We start from the raw sequence: 19,354 nt of genomic DNA, 5'->3' as shown, positions 1-19,354 counted from the left end.
TACTGTATATATGTATATATATGTGTCTGTGTGTGTATATATGTATGTGTGTATATATATATATATATATATATATATATATATATATATATATATATATATATATATATATATATATGTGTATGTATGTGTATATGTATATATGTATATGTGTATGTATGTGTATATGTATATATGTATATGTGTGTGTGTATGTATGTGTATATATATGTTGACATATGTGTATATATATATATATATATATATGTATGTATCTTTGTGTATATGTAGATATGTGTATATGTAGATATGTATATATATGTATATATGTGTATGTATATATGTTTATGTGTGTGTGTATATTATATATGACAGCAACACTCATAACAATGACAACACAATTACATATACAGTATATATATGTAGATATGTATGTATATATATATACATATATGTGTGTAAATGTATGCATGTATGTACAGTGGTGTGAAAAACTATTTGCCCCCTTCCTGATTTCTTATTCTTTTGCATGTTTGTCACACAAAATGTTTCTGATCATCAAACACATTTAACCATTAGTCAAATATAACACAAGTAAACACAAAATGCAGTTTGTAAATGGTGGTTTTTATTATTTAGGGAGAAAAAAAAATCCAAACCTACATGGCCCTGTGTGAAAAAGTAATTGCCCCCTGAACCTAATAACTGGTTGGGCCACCCTTAGCAGCAATAACTGCAATCAAGCGTTTGCGATAACTTGCAATGAGTCTTTTACAGCGCTCTGGAGGAATTTTGGCCCACTCATCTTTGCAAAATTGTTGTAATTCAGCTTTATTTGAGGGTTTTCTAGCATGAACCGCCTTTTGAAGGTCATGCCATAGCATCTCAATTGGATTCAGGTCAGGACTTTGACTAGGCCACTCCAAAGTCTTCATTTTGTTTTTCTTCAGCCATTCAGAGGTGGATTTGCTGGTGTGTTTTGGGTCATTGTCCTGTTGCAGCACCCAAGATCGCTTCAGCTTGAGTTGACGAACAGATGGCCGGACATTCTCCTTCAGGATTTTTTGGTAGACAGTAGAATTCATGGTTCCATCTATCACAGCAAGCCTTCCAGGTCCTGAAGCAGCAAAACAACTCCAGACCATCACACTACCACCACCATATTTTACTGTTGGTATGATGTTCTTTTTCTGAAATGCTGTGTTCCTTTTACGCCAGATGTAACGGGACATTTGCCTTCCAAAAAGTTCAACTTTTGTCTCATCAGTCCACAAGGTATTTTCCCAAAAGTCTTGGCAATCATTGAGATGTTTCTTAGCAAAATTGAGACGAGCCCTAATGTTCTTTTTGCTTAACAGTGGTTTGCGTCTTGGAAATCTGCCATGCAGGCCGTTTTTGCCCAGTCTCTTTCTTATGGTGGAGTCGTGAACACTGACCTTAATTGAGGCAAGTGAGGCCTGCAGTTCTTTAGACGTTGTCCTGGGGTCTTTTGTGACCTCTCGGATGAGTCGTCTCTGCGCTCTTGGGGTAATTTTGGTCGGCCGGCCACTCCTGGGAAGGTTCACCACTGTTCCATGTTTTTGCCATTTGTGGATAATGGCTCTCACTGTGGTTCGCTGGAGTCCCAAAGCTTTAGAAATGGCTTTATAACCTTTACCATACTGATAGATCTCAATTACTTTTGTTCTCATTTGTTCCTGAATTTCTTTGGATCTTGGCATGATGTCTAGCTTTTGAGGTGCTTTTGGTCTACTTCTCTGTGTCAGGCAGCTCCTATTTAAGTGATTTCTTGATTGAAACAGGTGTGGCAGTAATCAGGCCTGGGGGTGGCTACGGAAATTGAACTCAGGTGTGATACACCACAGTTAGGTTATTTTTTAACAAGGGGGCAATTACTTTTTCACACAGGGCCATGTAGGTTTGGATTTTTTTTCTCCCTAAATAATAAAAACCATCATTTAAAAACTGCATTTTGTGTTTACTTGTGTTATATTTGACTAATGGTTAAATGTGTTTGATGATCAGAAACATTTTGTGTGACAAACATGCAAAAGAATAAGAAATCAGGAAGGGGGCAAATAGTTTTTCACACCACTGTATGTCTAGATAGATAGATATATATGTAGATATGTATATATATGTGTATATATATGTAGATATGTGTATATATGTATATATATGTGTATGTGTGTGTGTGTATATATATATATATATATCGATGAGCCCAGAATGAGGGCGAAACACGTGTCGTGTACTCTTTGCATTTATTTGAGAGTAAACTATTTCAACCATTCTATGATCTGCTCTTCACAAACTGAGGGCACCGTGGCGGATGTTAGCAGATCGCTGGCCAACCACAAGCATTACCTGGTAGGTAACCACCCATACAATCAGATTGTGACACAGACTTCGAATGCCGTGAATATATATATATATATATATATATATATATATATATATATATATATATATTATGCATGTGTATATATGTATATGTGTGTGTGTGTATGTACTGTATGTGTGTATATATATGTTGATATGTGTATATATATATATGTATATATATGTGGATGTGTATATATATATATGTAGATATGTATATGTATATTTATGTTTATGTGTGTGTATATTATATATATATATAAGACAGCAACACTCATAACAATAACAACACAATTACATTGACAATCATGTTACGTTATTTTTAAAATGTTTCCTTTTCTTTTTCATAACCTCTTTAACACACTACTTCTCCACTGCGAAGCGCGGGTATTTTGCTAGTTATTCATAAACGTTTGTAGAAGTTTATGAATGGTGTTGAGTAAGTGAGTGGATGCCATTGTACATTCATCAATAATTAACAGTTTTGCAAGACGGATGTCATGTGCAGTGCCACTGTTAATGTTCATAGTGGATACCGATTTGTAGGATCTAATGCAGTTCATAAAGATTTCACTTTGAGGTACATCGTTAGTTAGAAGTTTCTGTAGATATTCAGGATATGAATGTAAAGGAGGCAGTCTAATTTGACCCTTTTGATAACAACGTGTAAATTCATTACTTGTATTGCCAGTTGTTTCTTCAGGGAAGTTAAGTGAATGATAATGATTGCAAATGACATTCATTAATCCCAATGAATTTTCCTGAATAGTGGACTCATTATTGAACGCGTTGTCAGCTAACTGGCGCAAGCGTTTAGCAGGTGTCTGTCGTTGATGTCTGTGACGTGTATCTTTTGCTTGTGTCGTTTGAGAGTCGCATCGTTGTATGTCCATTATTTGGGACATGTTGTTTTGGAGGTGTAATCGATTTGCATGTGCTGTGTGAGAAGCCCGTTGTAGTTTACGGCGTGCATTGTTTGTATTGAGCCTTGCCCGTTTTTGTATGTCGGTCAGTTGAGCTTTCTCTTTTTGGAGCCTTGCGTGCTTGTTTTCCGGCAGTCCAGATGCGCGGTGTAGACGTCTGCGTTTATTTATTTTGTCCCTTCGCTGCCGTTTCTGTATGTCTGAGACGGGAGGTGTTTCGTTTTGTACCCGTGCCTGTTTCGATGCAGTACTGTGAGACGCGCGCTGCATGCGTCCACGTTCAGTGTGTCTGTCCATTTGGGTTCGTTTCTGTAACTGTGTTAGTTGAGCTTTGCGTTTTTGGAGCCGAGACATTTTTTCTTCCAGAGTTTCAGAAGCGCGTTGGAGCCGACGTATATTGTTTTTTTTCATGCGGGTTCGTGTGTTTGGTCCCGTTACTCGAGCCGTATCGTTTTGTACTCGTGATCGTGAATTCATGAATTGTTTGTTCTTCAGCGTTAGAAATATGGATAAGTAATAAGGAGGATCGCACTCACTGTTAATATGGAGCCTTTTCTGCGGTTGAACGGTTAATACTGCCTCATTGTAATGAGATCCACCTATGCTGCATAGTGTGAATTGTGTTTGGTCCCGTTATCCGAGCCGTATCGTTTTGTACCCGTGATCGTGAATTTATGACTTGTTCTTGAGCGTGATAAAAATGGATAAGTAATAAGGAGGATCGCACTCACTGTTAATATGGAGCCTTTTCTGCGGTTGAACGGTTAATAGTGCCTTATTGTAATGAGATCCACCTATGCTGCATAGTGTGAACGTGTTGAGATGACGTATGTTTAATACGGACGGTTCATTTAGAAATGGGGCTTTGTGTGTCATTTGTTATTTATGTTACTGTGGTCGAGGGTCTGAATCGTCGTTTTTGTGTACGTTTCGTGTGCTATGGCCGTAGTCTGTCCCGTTTTGTGTCCAATGGGCTTTGTGTGGTGCTCGTGGCTTCTTTTTTTTGTGTGCTAGGGGATTGTTGAATCCTCCTCTTTGTGTGTCCCGTTTCGTGTGCAACGGCGTCTGACTCCTTTTTTCTGTGGTCTGACTCCTTTTTTGTGTGCGCGATGCCTCATTTCTTATTTTACGTTGCATTCCATCCGGTTCCCGTTGCTTGGGGGGGGGGGGGTTGGGGGGGGATAGATTTGTGGGGCGCCTGCGCAGTACGTCTTTTGCACGGCCCATTGCCGGATGTCCCTGCGTCCATCCGGTTTAGCATTCTCGGTTAGTAATGTGGATTGTCACAGATGGCTGGGGTTCTAGGTCTGGAAGGTGACCTTTATGTCTTCCGGGTCATGAGGGGGCAACCGCCCTGGAGGAGGAGAGACATTCCAACTTGTTGGGACCCGTGGCTACCTCCAGGGGGCGCTTTAAGCCTCTTGGAACCCGGAAATAGTTACTACCGCCACACTTCGCAAGATGGCGGAAGAACCTGCCAGGGACGCCCGGAGTGCTTCCGGTGCAAAGGGCAGCACTTCCGTCACACCAGGAAGTGCTGCCGGAAGGACGTCATCAGACACCTGGAGCACATCTGGGCGGGAATAAAAGGGACTGCCTTCCTACAATCTGGGAGCTAGAGTCGGGAGCGGGAGCAGGACGAAGCTCCCAGGAGGAGAGGAAAGGCGACCAAAGACATTGAGAGAGTCGAATTCAGGGGTGATTGGTGTTTGGGAGTACTGTGTGTTGTGCAGGACTGTGATTCATGCATAATAAACATGTGCATTTTATAAAGATGTGGTTTCCGGGCAAATCTCACTATATATATATATATATATATATATATATATATATATATATATATATATATATATATATATATATATATAATGAACAGTTTGAGCAGCAATAAGTATGAACTAAACAAAATCCAATCATTAGTCTGTTCCTTCTTATTCATTTAGGGTTAACTGTTTCTCTTCATACCTTAGCACTTAAGCAAGCTCCCCACTTTCTCACCTGTTATTCACATGTATATTCTGCCTCTACTCCTACTGCCAGTTGAGTCCTTTTTCAAATGCACTTCCTGTTCCCCAGACATTTGACCAGACAGAACTTTTTTATTGGGTTTATTAATTACATTACAGTAAATATATTGCAGATCATTCATCCATCCATCCATCCATTTTCCAACCCACTGAATCCGAACACAGGGTCACGGGGGTCTGCTGGAGCCAATCCCAGCTAACACAGGGCACAAGGCAGGAACCAATCCCGGGCAGGGTGCCAACCCACCAGGACACACGCACACACTAGGGCCAATTTAGAATCGCCAATCCACCTAACCAGCATGTCTTTGGACTGTGGGAGGAAACTGGAGTGCCCGGAGGAAACCCACGCAGACACGGGGAGAACATGCAAACGCAGATCATTCAATTTTCTCTTATTCAAATTATTTTACAAAGCAAGGAATCAGAAAATTTTTATATGAAGTCACCACTGAAATATATTAAGTCATTCCAAAGGTCAAACAATTGTAAATATAGAAAAGGTAACTCCCAGTAATATATGTTACCACAATATATAATATATCTGAAACAAAGCTGTTAGAAATTATATTAAATCCTAAAATGTCTCATAAATAAGCATGTATTTTATTCCAATAAGGTCTAACTGTGAGACATTCTCCACATAGTGAGCCGAGATGATCGTAGACTTCCACCAGACGTCTCTAATCTCATTGTTATATGGTCACCTTGGGACACTGCACTGCCACCTGTCAATCAGGTGGTCTTGTGACCTCTAGTCATCTCTAGTCTGTACTCACTCCTGCTCTAGTGCCATGCCTGTTGCACTTTCAGAGCACCATGGAGGATCTGCAGCCCATAATTACCTTTCAATACTTGTTCTCCCACTGCCAAAGTGTTAATCTCAACCTCTCTCACTCTCTGTTTAAGAGGCTTTAAAAATTAAAATTGACTATTTGGCAACCTTAAGGCTTGTAGGTAAAAACAGTTCCATATTGTACTGGTATGATTGCTAGTGCCCCTGGCAGGGAAGAGTGAGAAAAGCTTCTGAAAAGAATGGCAGAGGTCTTTAATTATCTTGTTTGCCCTTCTAAGGCAGGTAGCATTATGTATGTCCTGAATAGAAGGCAGCAGTGTACCACTCTGCAAGTCCCTTAACCTATAATTGCTCCATCCTGGGTATGATGTTAACCTGCATCCAGCCCTACAAGCAGATCCTCCAACTTGCAAAGGGAAGTTTGGGGATTGGTAGCAGGACTGGCACTGCAGCCACTGTAAAAAAAAAAAAAAAAAAAATTACACTGCTCTTTTCCATTCAAACTAGTGTGATTCTGAGGTGTCACCTGTTGCATGGCTGCACTCGGGTCCTAAATTGGGATCCTGATGGTCTGTCATGTGGAAGATGTGTCAGCACACTGAATCATTGCATGATCCTAACCTCCTCCTTCTCCTCCTCCTTCTGAGTGCTAGTAATATTCTTCGTCTATGCAGTGCTTTGCGATTTTGAGTTGAACAGGTGAATTACCAGGATATGATTCACTCAGTGAGATGAATTCCACTGGGCACCTACAAGTTCATAAGAATAGATGGAGAAATGTGAGCTGTCCTCTGACGTTTGAGGAAGTAAAGCAATAATGAACCTTTTGGACAAGTGGCAAAATGTATTTTGCCCTATTCAGTTTGACTATGATTGTCACTCTAATTCTCTAAACCCTTTCAACAACATCTCGTACAATTACAGTAGATTCAGAAATTATTCAGACCCCTTTTACTTTTTGCACTTATTATGTTGTAGATTTAATTTTAAATGAATGTGTGCCATTTTCCATCAATCTGCACTGCATAACCACAAACAACAAAGTGGCAACATGTTTTCAGAAAGGTTGGCAAATGTATTAAAAAGCAAAATCTGAAATCTTTTCGCGTTAAAACTAATTAGTTTGTGTGTTGCAATTACTTAGTACGTTTTGTTTAGTTTTTCACTTAATCTGGCACTTAAGTCTTCAATCTGCCTCGAGAATGATTAGCGAAGGTGGTAGGGAATGAGAACGGCGCCCATACGCATGCGCCGCATGGCTGCCCTGCTACGTGCTGCCGAGAGTTGATTCTACAATAAAATAAAATAGAAATAAAAAGAGTAATAAAATCATCACCCGAAAGCGGATAGTAGACGTCACGTAGTATATGTGTACCAAATTTCAAATCAATAGGTGAAACAGTTTGCGAGCTACAGGTGATTTAAAATCCTGGACAGACAAACGAACAGCCACAGTAGCGTATTATAAAAGAAGATACATGCAATTATAGGTTCTAAATTGTTTTTGATCATTCATTGCACTACAGTTTTTTTATATCAAAATATACATTTATTTATACATTTTTTTTTGTTTGTTTGCTTTTCTCATTTGCATTTTTTCCAGTGTACCAGCTAGATATTCCTAATTCTTGTGTACTACTTGTTTTGTATGAAAACTTGTACTGTATGGTACATGCAAACAAATAGTAAATATAGTACAAATGCTTAAAATGGCCCAAATCTATCAAACATTCATAAGATATTTATAAAGTAGATACAAGGCTAGCATGCTTAACATGTTTACAAGTAAAATAGAAACATTTTGCTTTTATGCTTACAAACCTATTTTTACTAAGCAGCAGTTAGAAATTCTTCTTGATCCTTTCTTTTTGTAATTGGAAATGTGAACTGCTGTGCTTAACACAAGACCGTTCAAATTCAAACAAACAGTGTCTGTTTTAATAAAAGTACTGAATTTATTAAAGTAGCTTTTCTTGCAGTTTATGTAATGGCACAGGAAGATTCATCTGATTAATTTTTCTTTCCAGTTTATTACTCCATTTTCTTTAATGTAAAGGTTCCTATTCCAGTCTTTTCTCTCTCTATTTTGTAGTCTGCCTTACTGTTCTCTGTTTGTAGGAAGTAAAAGATGTGTGCTCACTTAACTACTGTAATACCTCCTGTAGAAGAGCACTACAACTAAATTATCTTAAAACTTATAAAAGCACATACTGAAAAAATATTTCTTTGCTGTCAGACATTTCACTGATCACTGGTTGAGTCTTTTATAGTAAAAATCAGCCGATTTAGCGCTGTGCCTGATCGATTGGAGCATCACTACTCAAAACCTCCTCCCTGGTGGTGTGGTAATGAATACGGGTACTTTTCCAAAGTATTGTGTCAAAGTCAAGAAATTCAGTAGCATAACAACCCTATTACATTCTTAGTGCAAATTAGTTCAAGATGTGACGGAATTTACTTTTTGAGTCATAGCTGGGTCTGTTTAATCATTAATATTCTACTAAGTTTGGTGATGGTGTCGCTGGAAATACTAAAAAAAAAAAAAAAATGTACGTAGCATTCACTCTCAAACCTACTTAATCTAATTTAGCACCAGTGGGCCTGACACAATTCCAGAGAGATACTAGACAACAACCTACCCATGCCAGAGTGCCTGGATGTAAGTCCCATTGATGGGCACGGCAAAACAGGGCAAAATTAGGGTTGCTCGTCTTAGGAGAGTTTGAGAATGCTTGTGTGTGTGTGTGTGTGTTAAATAATTAATATAAGGTGATTACTGTTTAGTTCTTAATGAATATTTTTCTTGATACGTACTTGGTAAAAATTACAAAAGTATACTTTTGCTTGTTCTTCTCCAATTTCCATAGCAATAGAGATACAGAAAATAATGAATACATTCATTGTGTGTCACAAAGAAAATGATAATGGAGCAGAAATATTAAGTAGATATTGATATTTACCTTCTTTTCTTCTATAAAACACAGGAAATCCAGTTTTTCGTGAAAATTCACAAAATCGCTTTAGAAGAAGTGAACAAAACCCTACTAGCATTTCTGAAAATGTAGATGCATCCATTGGAGGAGCAAAACCACAAAGTAAAAACGATTTATCTAATATTCCGCTCCCCTCTAAACCAGTCAGCGGAGGTGGTGGTGAGGAAAAAAATAAAAAAAAAGTCCAGCAACAGAATACAGGAGCAAGTGTAACTTCTTCTGAGACAGGAACTACTGCGGAAGCAAATCATAATGCCAAAGCTGTTGGACAGTCTTCTCAGCAAAAAGATTATGGCAAGAATCAAGCTAATACAGTGACAGACAAACCTGTTGAATCTGAAACCAATAACAAAATGAACTCTAAAACCACAGACGATGAAGCTGACAATAAAGCATCAGCTAAATCTGTAAAGCCTGTAGAAAAAAATCCTCAAAAGTCTGCAGCAGAAATAAATGCTAAAACAGATCCTGGTACAAATGATGCCAGTTCTCCCGATTCTCATAAAGCAGAAGATGATAAAGTGGTGCCTCGTCAGGGGGATAAACAACCTCTTGTTCCAAAAGGAGGAACAGATGATGATGAGGAGGAACCAAGTATGCAGCCTGATTCTGATCACGCAGATGACAAAGCGATTGAAAGTACTAAGAATGAACATGCTCCTGACACCCATGAAATAAATCCTCCTCAGTCTCCTCCCAACAGAGAACAACATCAACATGAGCAAACTCCTAATTCTAAGGAAACAAAAAGTGGGAAAGAGCCCCCTGGTACAGAGGGTAAAGAGCTTATAAACTCAAATCAAGCAGAGGTTAATAAAGAGATAAGTGGCAAAGGGGATGAGAAAATTACCGAGCCAGGAGAACCACATGATGCAAAAGAGAATCCTACTAAAGACCATGATCAGCCTCCAGAGTCTGGACAAGAAAATGGAGAAAAGGAATTAACTGGTAAAGAAGGACAAGAAACTTCAAATGTACCTCAAAATGGAGATGAAGGGGAGTCTGAAATTAAAGAATCTTCCGAAGGAAATTTCCCAAATGATAATACTGAAAGCAGCCATTTTTTCACTTACTTGGTGACTGGTGTCTTGCTGGTTGCAGTTTTGTACATTGGCTACCACAACAAGCGAAAGGTAGGTGAATGTATTTTGTAGGACAGTGCCATCTGAAACACCATCCATGCTCAGCTGGTTAATGAATATGAAATTTGAAAAAGATCATTTGTTGACACAGTGGTTCTTGCTGCTGCAAAATAGCTAGACTGGTGCCCTATCCAGAGTTAGCCTTTGTTTCCAGTATAGTTGTGAGACCTTAAGTAGCATAGATGGTACAGAAATTAACTGATTTGTCTTAATATTTTAAAAATTGTGTGATGTGTAAGCTTTGTAATTTTTTTTTTGTAATTCACTTGAATAAGTGTATTTAGTTAATAATAATAATGACCTAATCTAATATTATTACTCTGCATTATTAGTACAGTTGGTTAGTCTGTTTAGTACAGTTGGTTAGTCTGTGAAACATGTTGTGACCAACAGGGGCACCATTGAGCCCCAAAATTCTGACACAATTCCAAGACCACAGTCATAGGTTCGAAATACAAGGATTTTTATTCAGACTATACCATTACCAGCTTCTTCTTTTCAATAACGCAATGTAATTCTTCTCCTTCTACTCCTCTCGGGCGAGTGTTGTTCTGCTACTGTCCAGACTCCTACTTACCTGGGTGAGGTCACATGATTACACCCAGGAAATACTTCTAAGTTAGGTGGAACTTCCTTAAAGTATGGGTGACCTCTCCCCACGGCACTGTCGAGTGACGCACCAGTATCCCGACAGGGTTGTTCATCAGGACTACAAATCCCCAGATGCTATGTGGGTGTACAAATCAGAGCTCCACCAGAGAGATGCTGCCATACTGGGGCATTATATGACCTCAAGAGATGGTCCTTCCCTATCCTTCCATTAAATCTTCCCAGCCAGGAAAGGTACCAAGAACCAACCTGGCTGGTATGCTTGTCCATCCAAATCTTTCCCTTGTGCCCTCCCATCTGGGTAAAGAACCACTCCCCGTCCTGGTCATGATGCCAGTCCATCCACACTGGTATCCACAGTGTAAGAACAGAGTATAACCCAGATTATATAAAAGCCTGGCAGTGTAGAAGTTCTAGTTTATAGCAGCAACCTGTGAAGTAATCAGATGCAAGGTATTAGATTAGTTGAATGTTACACTCAAAAGAATAACCATCTAGGTTAAAAATCTGAATGACACTAAATGTCTCTTTTTTAATTTTATGTCATTAATTATTGCATTCTCAGGCATGCAGCTTCACACTACTCTGTACTAAGTAAGGTTAACCCATTATTAAAATATTAAGATCCAGATTAGTTTGATTTTAACAAAAGATAAGCCAAAATTAAATGTTTGTGGCTGTCAGTGCACCTACCTTCCTGCTAATGTTTAAGTTTCTCATTTTGAGGTAAATACCCTTATCCTCACAGAACATTAGATTAATATTTATATTATAGTAATAACCGCAGAGTCCCGCTGAAATAAAATCTTCAGTATGTCAGTCATTTCTCCACGTAAACATGAAACTAAAATATTTTCTTGCCCACCACTACAAACTACACAGGGTAGTTTAAAATACATAAAATTATCATTTTAGGGTGGAGTATTCTTTTACAAATCAACAAACAGCTCTTGATGTCACCTATATAATTTAGGAAACTAAAAGCGGGAGCACCACATGTTCAGGTTTGTATGTTTATTTTAAACTTGGTGTCAGACTGCTTTTGAATAAGCAAAATGTAAATCTCACTGCTGTTGAAAGCTGAGATGCGCTTAACATGCTAGATTTAAATTATAGTAGACCACCACAGTGGTGTAGTGAGTGGCATGCAGCATCCTCGGTTTGAAGGAGGGCTTAAAGAGCTCCACGGCTACTCAGATTTCCTAGGTCAAAAATCATCCGTCACAAGATTATCATAAGTTCAGAGTACTTTTCCATTGGATGTTGCACATGCACGTTTGTGCGTGTGTGTTTAGAAATGTCAGTGATTTGATGAGCAATTTGTCTTATTAGTTGTCAATCACCACAAGTTAATGATAGACTAATCAGGTTGTCAGAGACAGCGTGAGCATTTGATGTGAGAGAGAGAGAGTGACTGGGAGCATGCACTGATACACCATGTTGCTGCACCGACCACATGTCGAACCACCTCAGGATCCCAAGTTAGGACCTGAGCACAGCTGTGCAACAGATGACACCTCAGCACCACACAAGTTCAAATGGAGTGGAACAGTGTGAGGTGTGTTTTTAACATTAGGTTGATTAGGGTACTCCTTATATGAATGGTTCGAGGCACGTTCATGTACACATATTTACAAAGTAATTGTGATTTATAAAAAGTAAAGTGTATACAAATGTGTGTACGCCAGGTGTTCTCTTTTTAAATTTGCCTTGCACATGTTGTCAACCTCAAATTCACACAACTCAGGTTTAATAGATGAGGCCCCTGATCAGTGATGACACAGGAGAATTGAAGGGTCTACAACAGGGTTCATCAATCGCAGTCTTGAAGGGCCGCAGTGGCTGCAGGTTTTCCTTACAACTAGTTTTTTTCTAATTAGAAGACAGTCCTTGTTGATAATGAAACTTGGTATTTAACTGTTTGGCATGTTAGTGCTTTCATTCATCCAAAAGAAATGTTAATTGCCCTGTAGAGTTTCCTTCTCTGACAACATTATCCATGTGTTTTGTGGACCAGAATAGATTTAAATTTAATGCTCCTTCCAATTCCCCTCAAATTGATTTCTAAACATTTTTTTAACACAGACACTTCATGGTTGCATATTCACAGGTTTTAAAGGAAGCATGTTAGCTGGGCAGCTGCTGGTTTATTGGTGGTGGCTCTGAGGCTAGGGATCTGCACTGGCAATCGGAAGGTTGCCGGTTCGAATCCCGTAAATGCCAATAGGGACTCTGCTCTGTTGGGCCCTTCAGCAAGATCCTTAACCTGCAATTGCTGAGCGCTTTGAGTAGTGAGAAAAGCGCTATATAAATGCAAAGAATTATTATTAATTATTATTATTATTATTATTTATTATTATTATTATTATTATTGCATTATTAACTAATACCTGGTTAAGAAGATGGGCAAGAATTTAAACTTAAATGCAGCTGCTAAAAGCTAAAATAGGCAAATAAGAGTTCTGAACTGTATCAGGCAAGATGACTAAAATTAAGCCCAAAAAATGTATTGCTTTAGTAGTAAATTAATGGGTTGTACCCAGAGGTGGGTAGTAATGAGTTACATTTACTCCGTTACATTTAATTGAGTAACTATTTAAAAAAATTGTACTTTTAAGAGTAGTTTTACTGCATCATACTTTTTACTTTTACATGAGTATATTTGTGAAGAAGAAATGCTACTCCTACTCTGCTACATTGGGCAACACTCGACTCGTTACTTTTTTCCATTTACACATTAGATACGCTATATTTTTGCCAGAGAGAAGTCGCCAGTGGATCTACTGCATGACTGTTTCACCAATCAGACTTGGCAACAATAATCACCTTACTCTGTTTCACCAATCAGACGTGGCAACAATAATCACATAACTCCATTTCACCAATCAGACGTGGCCATGCAGTCACATGACCACACACAAACTTCCTGCGTCTGCAGCCTGTGAGAGACTTTTTAGTCACGCAGGGCTCCTGTTCACTGCTAAACAGTCACAGCTTCACTGCAAGAACCTTGAGAGCCAACTCCTGCTGAAGCTTAACCATCACTTCACTGAGTGAAGAACAAGCAGGTTTTAACCAAACATGCACAGACACAGACAGTCATGGTAAAGTGAGACTTCTTGTACGTGCACAAGCTGCCTTGTTCTAATGTTATTTTCTATCAGCTGTGCTATTTGGAGGGCAAGTGAATATGCAGTATTATACTGTCAGTGTACAGTATATCTTGTCACTGTAAGTAGTTTGCACTGTTCAGACATACATGTTACCTACTGTAGGTATTGGCTTCAAAAGCTTTGTTGTGAAAAACTGAGATTTGGAACTTTGTGTTATTTGTGCATTTTTATTTTATAGATGTTATTTTTACTCATTCTGTTTTACTCGTTAATAAATAGTATGCAATAACGAGGAATAAGAAACAGAGGTGTTTTGGTCCTCACAAATAGAGGAGAAGCTTGTCTGTTTCATATTTTGCATGCCATGACATAATGGAAAATGGTTACAACCCAACACTCCATCCCTGTTAAACCTTTGTACAGCACCGGCTCTGCCAGGCAGCAAGATAGTGTTGGAAGGTCAGCATATAGTCGCTAAATTTGATGTGGCCAACAATTTTCATTTGTGCAAATTAACATGACCCTGTAACTTGACCAGCAACTGCACTTGGTAAGTCTGACAGACCCAACAACAAGAAGTCGCGTAATATGACATGGGCTTTAGTGTCACCATAGCTGACAACCAGTCTGTGTTTCAATAAAGTCGAACAGGAGAGGGATGTGAGCAAAACCCAACTGATGAACATGGCATCTGGGGCAGAGGCAAAAGCTAGAAAAGCTTACATTGTAAAGCTACAAAGACATGTTCCAAGTATTAAAATAATCTGCATGGTTCTGTTAAAGGAACCCAGTAATGGATTTTGTTGTTAGTGTTGAAGGACACTAGGTATACATTTTTGTTAAAGGTATACAGAAAGCAAGACAAAAAAAGACAGTGAAAATAAGATGGTTAAATAAGGATTGAGCAGGCAGCAGATCTTCCCCTTTTCAACAATTTAAGCTATATATTTCACAGAAAAAAACAGTCAGAAATCCTCATTATAACGAGTTAGAAAATATGATGCAATTAAGTATGTGTCTTTTTTGGTTAAGATGTGTTTTTTAAATAGGATTTAATTTTACGTATGTCTTTTGTTGTATGCTTTTATTGTAATTCAATTTAAAATTTATATGTGTGCTTTTTTATTGTAAAAAGATGTTCTTTGAATTATTGCATTATTTATTGTCACAATTATTAAATTATTTATTGCAGCCCCTTTTTCCTGTGGTCAAAGCCACTCAAAAATAAAACGTTTTCAAGGGGAAACCCTGAATGGCCAGCGCTTAATGTTAACCTTTTCATGATTGCATTTCAGATTATTGCATATGTCTTAGAGGGAAAACGATCAAGATCAGCTCGTCGCCCAAAATCAACAGAATATCAGCGATTAGATCAGAAGGTAAATGGCTTCTATCATTTTAACATCTGTTTCTCTCTCTCTAAGTATCCTTGTCTAATTTGAAAAAGTCAACGTTGTATTCTATGAGAGGTCTGACCAGTTTCAGGCTTTGGGTTACCTTTATGCTGGTAATAATTAAAACATTACTAAATAACTAATACAGGCTTGCAAACATGAAGTCTTTTGATCAGCTTTGTACTAGGCTGTCATGTCTCTGCCTAACGTCATGATGCTGAAATTTTCAAATCTGATGCAACATTTTAAAAAGTGTCAATATTCAGTGTCATTTTCAATGCTACATTACTAAGTGGGTGTGAGGAGGGGATTGATGACAAAATTGAATACCAGAATTTTTTAAAAAACAACTAGATTCCTTTTGAGTAGGGGTGTCAAGCTCAGTTTGACTAAGAGACAAAAATAACACTTTATATATTCAATGCAGGGTAGAATATATTAACAAACAACTGCCATTACTTATACTTTACAAGAAAGACACGCACGTATCTCTCTGCTCATGTCAAACAAATATTATTTTCTTGAACACTACTGGAGGTTAGAAAAGCTACCAGCAGCCACAGAATGAAAATCGGCACTGGGTGTAAAGTATGATGCCAGGGCCAGCTCTAACATTCGTACTGCCCTAGGTGCCCGCCCCCAACAGACTGTGTTTTAAAACAAACTGCATTTTCCCCCCCTTTTTAGTGTGTGTGTGTGTGTGTGTGTGTGTGTGTGTGTGTGTGCGTGTATCAATATGTATAATGCCGAAAATTGGATGTCAAAGTATGAAACGATTAATATGTCACACATTTCGTAGGCATTCTATGCAATGCCAAAAGACAAACTGGCAAAGTATAAAATACTCCCACTAATCAATAATATTTTAAAATAAGAAGAAATAATTATTTCCGCATTTATTTCCCTTCTTCATTTTTTATATATATATATATATATATATATATATATATATATATATATATATATATATATATATATATATATATATATATATATATATATGTATGTATATATATATATATATATATATATATGTATGTATATATATTTTCTTTTCTTTTGTTTATTTTTGCCCTATTAAAAAGCCCTAAGCCATGCTCTCCTTCTCAAGGGTGGGGTTCGATTTGGAATTAAGTGCAATTTAAAATAAAACTCTTTCCTTCTGTATTGCAACAAGTAGGTTCATATTTTATTTTCTCTTGTTTTCCTCAGTAAGAAAGTCCTATACTTTATTTTGTATTTCGTTCATTTTCATATACGTCTTTTCAATAAAAGTCTTTTCCTGACTCTCTATTAATACTTTGCCTAAATAGCATTTGTCATTCAATATAATGCCATGGTATTATATACAATGCCTAGGGAAAGTATATATAATATTAAAATAATTTGGATATTTTATACTTTTCCCAAAAACGCCAGGCATTCTATATATTGCCTAGGCATTCTATACAGTGCCCGCGTTTCATACATTGCCGGTATCATATATACATTATAAAGGGAGCACTTGACTACTGTATTGTATGATCGGGTGTTTCAATAATTTTCACAAATTTCACACATGAATACTTATATGGAATGATGATTACTATAGTTCTATAGAACAAGCCTAATATACATAGTATTAATAAATTATGCAATTCATTAAATTAATTGTGTGCTGACCAGTTCATCACTTAGGCAGAAATCAGTCTTGGAGTATTCTTGCTGTTTATCTTTTTGGGATTAAATATGGTGATGACTCACAACAGGCACATAAATGATCCTTCTAAAACCAATAGTAATGCTAATGTGCTTTCTTTACAAACAGAAGGAAGAAATAGAAAGAAAACTCTATTAATATATATCCAAAATCTCCATCGATGTGGAAATTAGGATGTTTAAGTAAGATATAGAACAAACTTGCCAAAAGTGGAAACGGCTTAAAAACAAACTTAAAATAAAACTATAACCTACACCTGAAGAAAACAAGGATCTTCAGTGTAATGAGCACTTCTGTGAAGACAAGTACATTGCATTCTGAGATTTGGGTGTCCTCCAGTAACGGACTTATGTCGGTGTCCTGTCCAGCACATTAAGTCAAGTGAGAGCAGCAGTCTGGACATGGGCAAGGATTTGTAGCTAAAGTAAAGTACATCTACAGCAGTGTGCATTGTGATCAAATGGCACCTGGTCAAAAAAATAAATAAACGGGTGAACATGCTGGTGATGAATTACACAGACCATAGTAAGTAATTAAAAGCGATGACATTTAAAGCAATTAAAAACATAAATACTTACCCATGTAATAATCAAGAAAGGTGGAAAGACAAAAGCAGTGGCTGCAGCCAGGTAAGCTGCAGAAGGATGGCCAGCACTGATACCTGTGAGGCTTAAAGAAAAACGAGCAGAGTAGCAGCAGTGGCATCTTTTGACCTGCCATCCCATATTTGCTAAAACAAAAAAGTTACTTATGGCAGTGTTGCATGACATCTTCTTTTGACTTTTTTATTACAAGCAGCCAGTTTCTCTTCTGACCACAGGTTTGTGCTTAGTGCTGCCAGTACAGAATCCAACCTCCTCCATCCTCAACTGAATGGATGATTGGGTTTCAATACTAATAATATTTTTTTGTAATAAATAAAAAAATGTAAAAGTGGTGTTCAAAACCAGATTACAATACTTACCAATAATCCTTGTCACTTTACAGGGTTTATTTAGCAATCCTTTAATTATATGATATATATTTTATGGTAAATTTGTATCAATGTTTTTGGACCCTTTAATTCAAATTGAAATATTTATTTACAAGAAATGCAGAGAATGTTCTTAAACTTTGTTTTTTGTTTTTCAGTTATAATGCCATCAGAACAAGAAGAGTGCAATTGAAGATTTGTAAAAGAAAAAAAAAAACCACTGACAATGTGAATGATAATTTTAGAGGTTAAATATTAATTAACACTTGTTTTAACACCAGTGTTTAAAAGGCTAATTCTCTTACACTCAAAATGGTGACTCTCTCATTCTAGTATTTGCATGCATTGCAGAAGGCCACTTTTGTCTTCCTATTTCAGTCCTCAAAATGCCGATTTGGGGTACACTGAATTATGCTATTCAGCAAATTTAATGGGGCGCTTTATTAAGTTTGATCAGGACCTAAACCTTTAAAGGTGAGAAATTAACCTGTTTGGGTTTGTTGCATATGTTGCTTTTGAACCATATTAAGTTTATGAGAAATGGTAAGAAACTTGATAAGTATTTTTTTTTGTATAAAGGTGACAAGTTGTATTTTTTTAAATTTGTTAAAACAGTGTGACTTAAAAGATTTTGTGATTGAACCCCAAAGAAGTAGATTTTCTCTCATGTTTTAATGTTAAAACGAAATGTGAAAGTACTGAAATAGTGGTCGGTACCAACTTTAGATTATTATTCTAATTGTTTAAAGAAATATGAAAATTAATATATAACTCTTTTTATACAGTTGTTTATTATTTGTGTTCATTTGCTTCTTTAAGCTGTATCCACTGTTTGTTGGGACTGTTGTGTCTTGGTGGAAGCTGGCTGGCCAACACTTCCAGTTTAAAAGTAAAGGTTTAGGTGGTCTTTGTGCTCGTAGCTTGGCTGAGCCAGGTCGTGGCTTTGTTGGAAGTGTGGACATGCTGATCTAAATTGTATTAAACTCTAGGTTTGCCTAGGCTACTGGACTTTAAACTGTCACCAGCGGGGTGAAGAACTGAACCTTTGCTGAATTCTTGGTCTTTAAAGTATTCTTTGTATTGAGTGAGAAGGCCAAGGAGGACAATCACACACAAATGAAACTTGTTGTTTTTTGTTTTTTTCTTTTTGGGATAATAAAATCAACTTCACCGTGTGTTGTTTTTATATTTTAAGTAACAAAGACCTTGTTCACAGTGGGATTTTACCTTGCCATGCTCCCATCATCTGTATTGTCAGGGGCTGCTTTGATACATCACATTACACAAGTACTTGACCAGGCTGTGACGGTAATGTGCCAAAAAG

At 37.4% G+C, this 19,354-nt stretch overlaps 1 protein-coding gene across 1 annotated transcript in view; it reads left to right on the top strand.

Annotated features, from left to right (window-relative positions):
• Window positions 1-19,205, top strand: part of tgoln2 (trans-golgi network protein 2) — a 37,860-nt gene extending 18,655 nt beyond the window's left edge. The window contains exons 2-4 of the mRNA XM_028799283.2: window positions 9,092-10,233; window positions 15,260-15,343; window positions 18,189-19,205. Coding sequence (XP_028655116.1) covers window positions 9,092-10,233; window positions 15,260-15,343; window positions 18,189-18,194 — 1,232 coding nt within the window. The 3' untranslated portion in view covers window positions 18,195-19,205. The remainder of the gene's footprint in view (window positions 1-9,091; window positions 10,234-15,259; window positions 15,344-18,188) is intronic.
• The last annotated feature ends 149 nt before the right edge of the window (window positions 19,206-19,354 follow it).

This window comes from Erpetoichthys calabaricus, chromosome 1, assembly GCF_900747795.2.
Source record: "Erpetoichthys calabaricus chromosome 1, fErpCal1.3, whole genome shotgun sequence".
NCBI classification, from domain to species: domain Eukaryota; kingdom Metazoa; phylum Chordata; class Cladistia; order Polypteriformes; family Polypteridae; genus Erpetoichthys; species Erpetoichthys calabaricus.
Note: the sequence above shows the minus strand (reverse complement) of the source record. Positions and strands in the feature narration are given on the sequence as shown.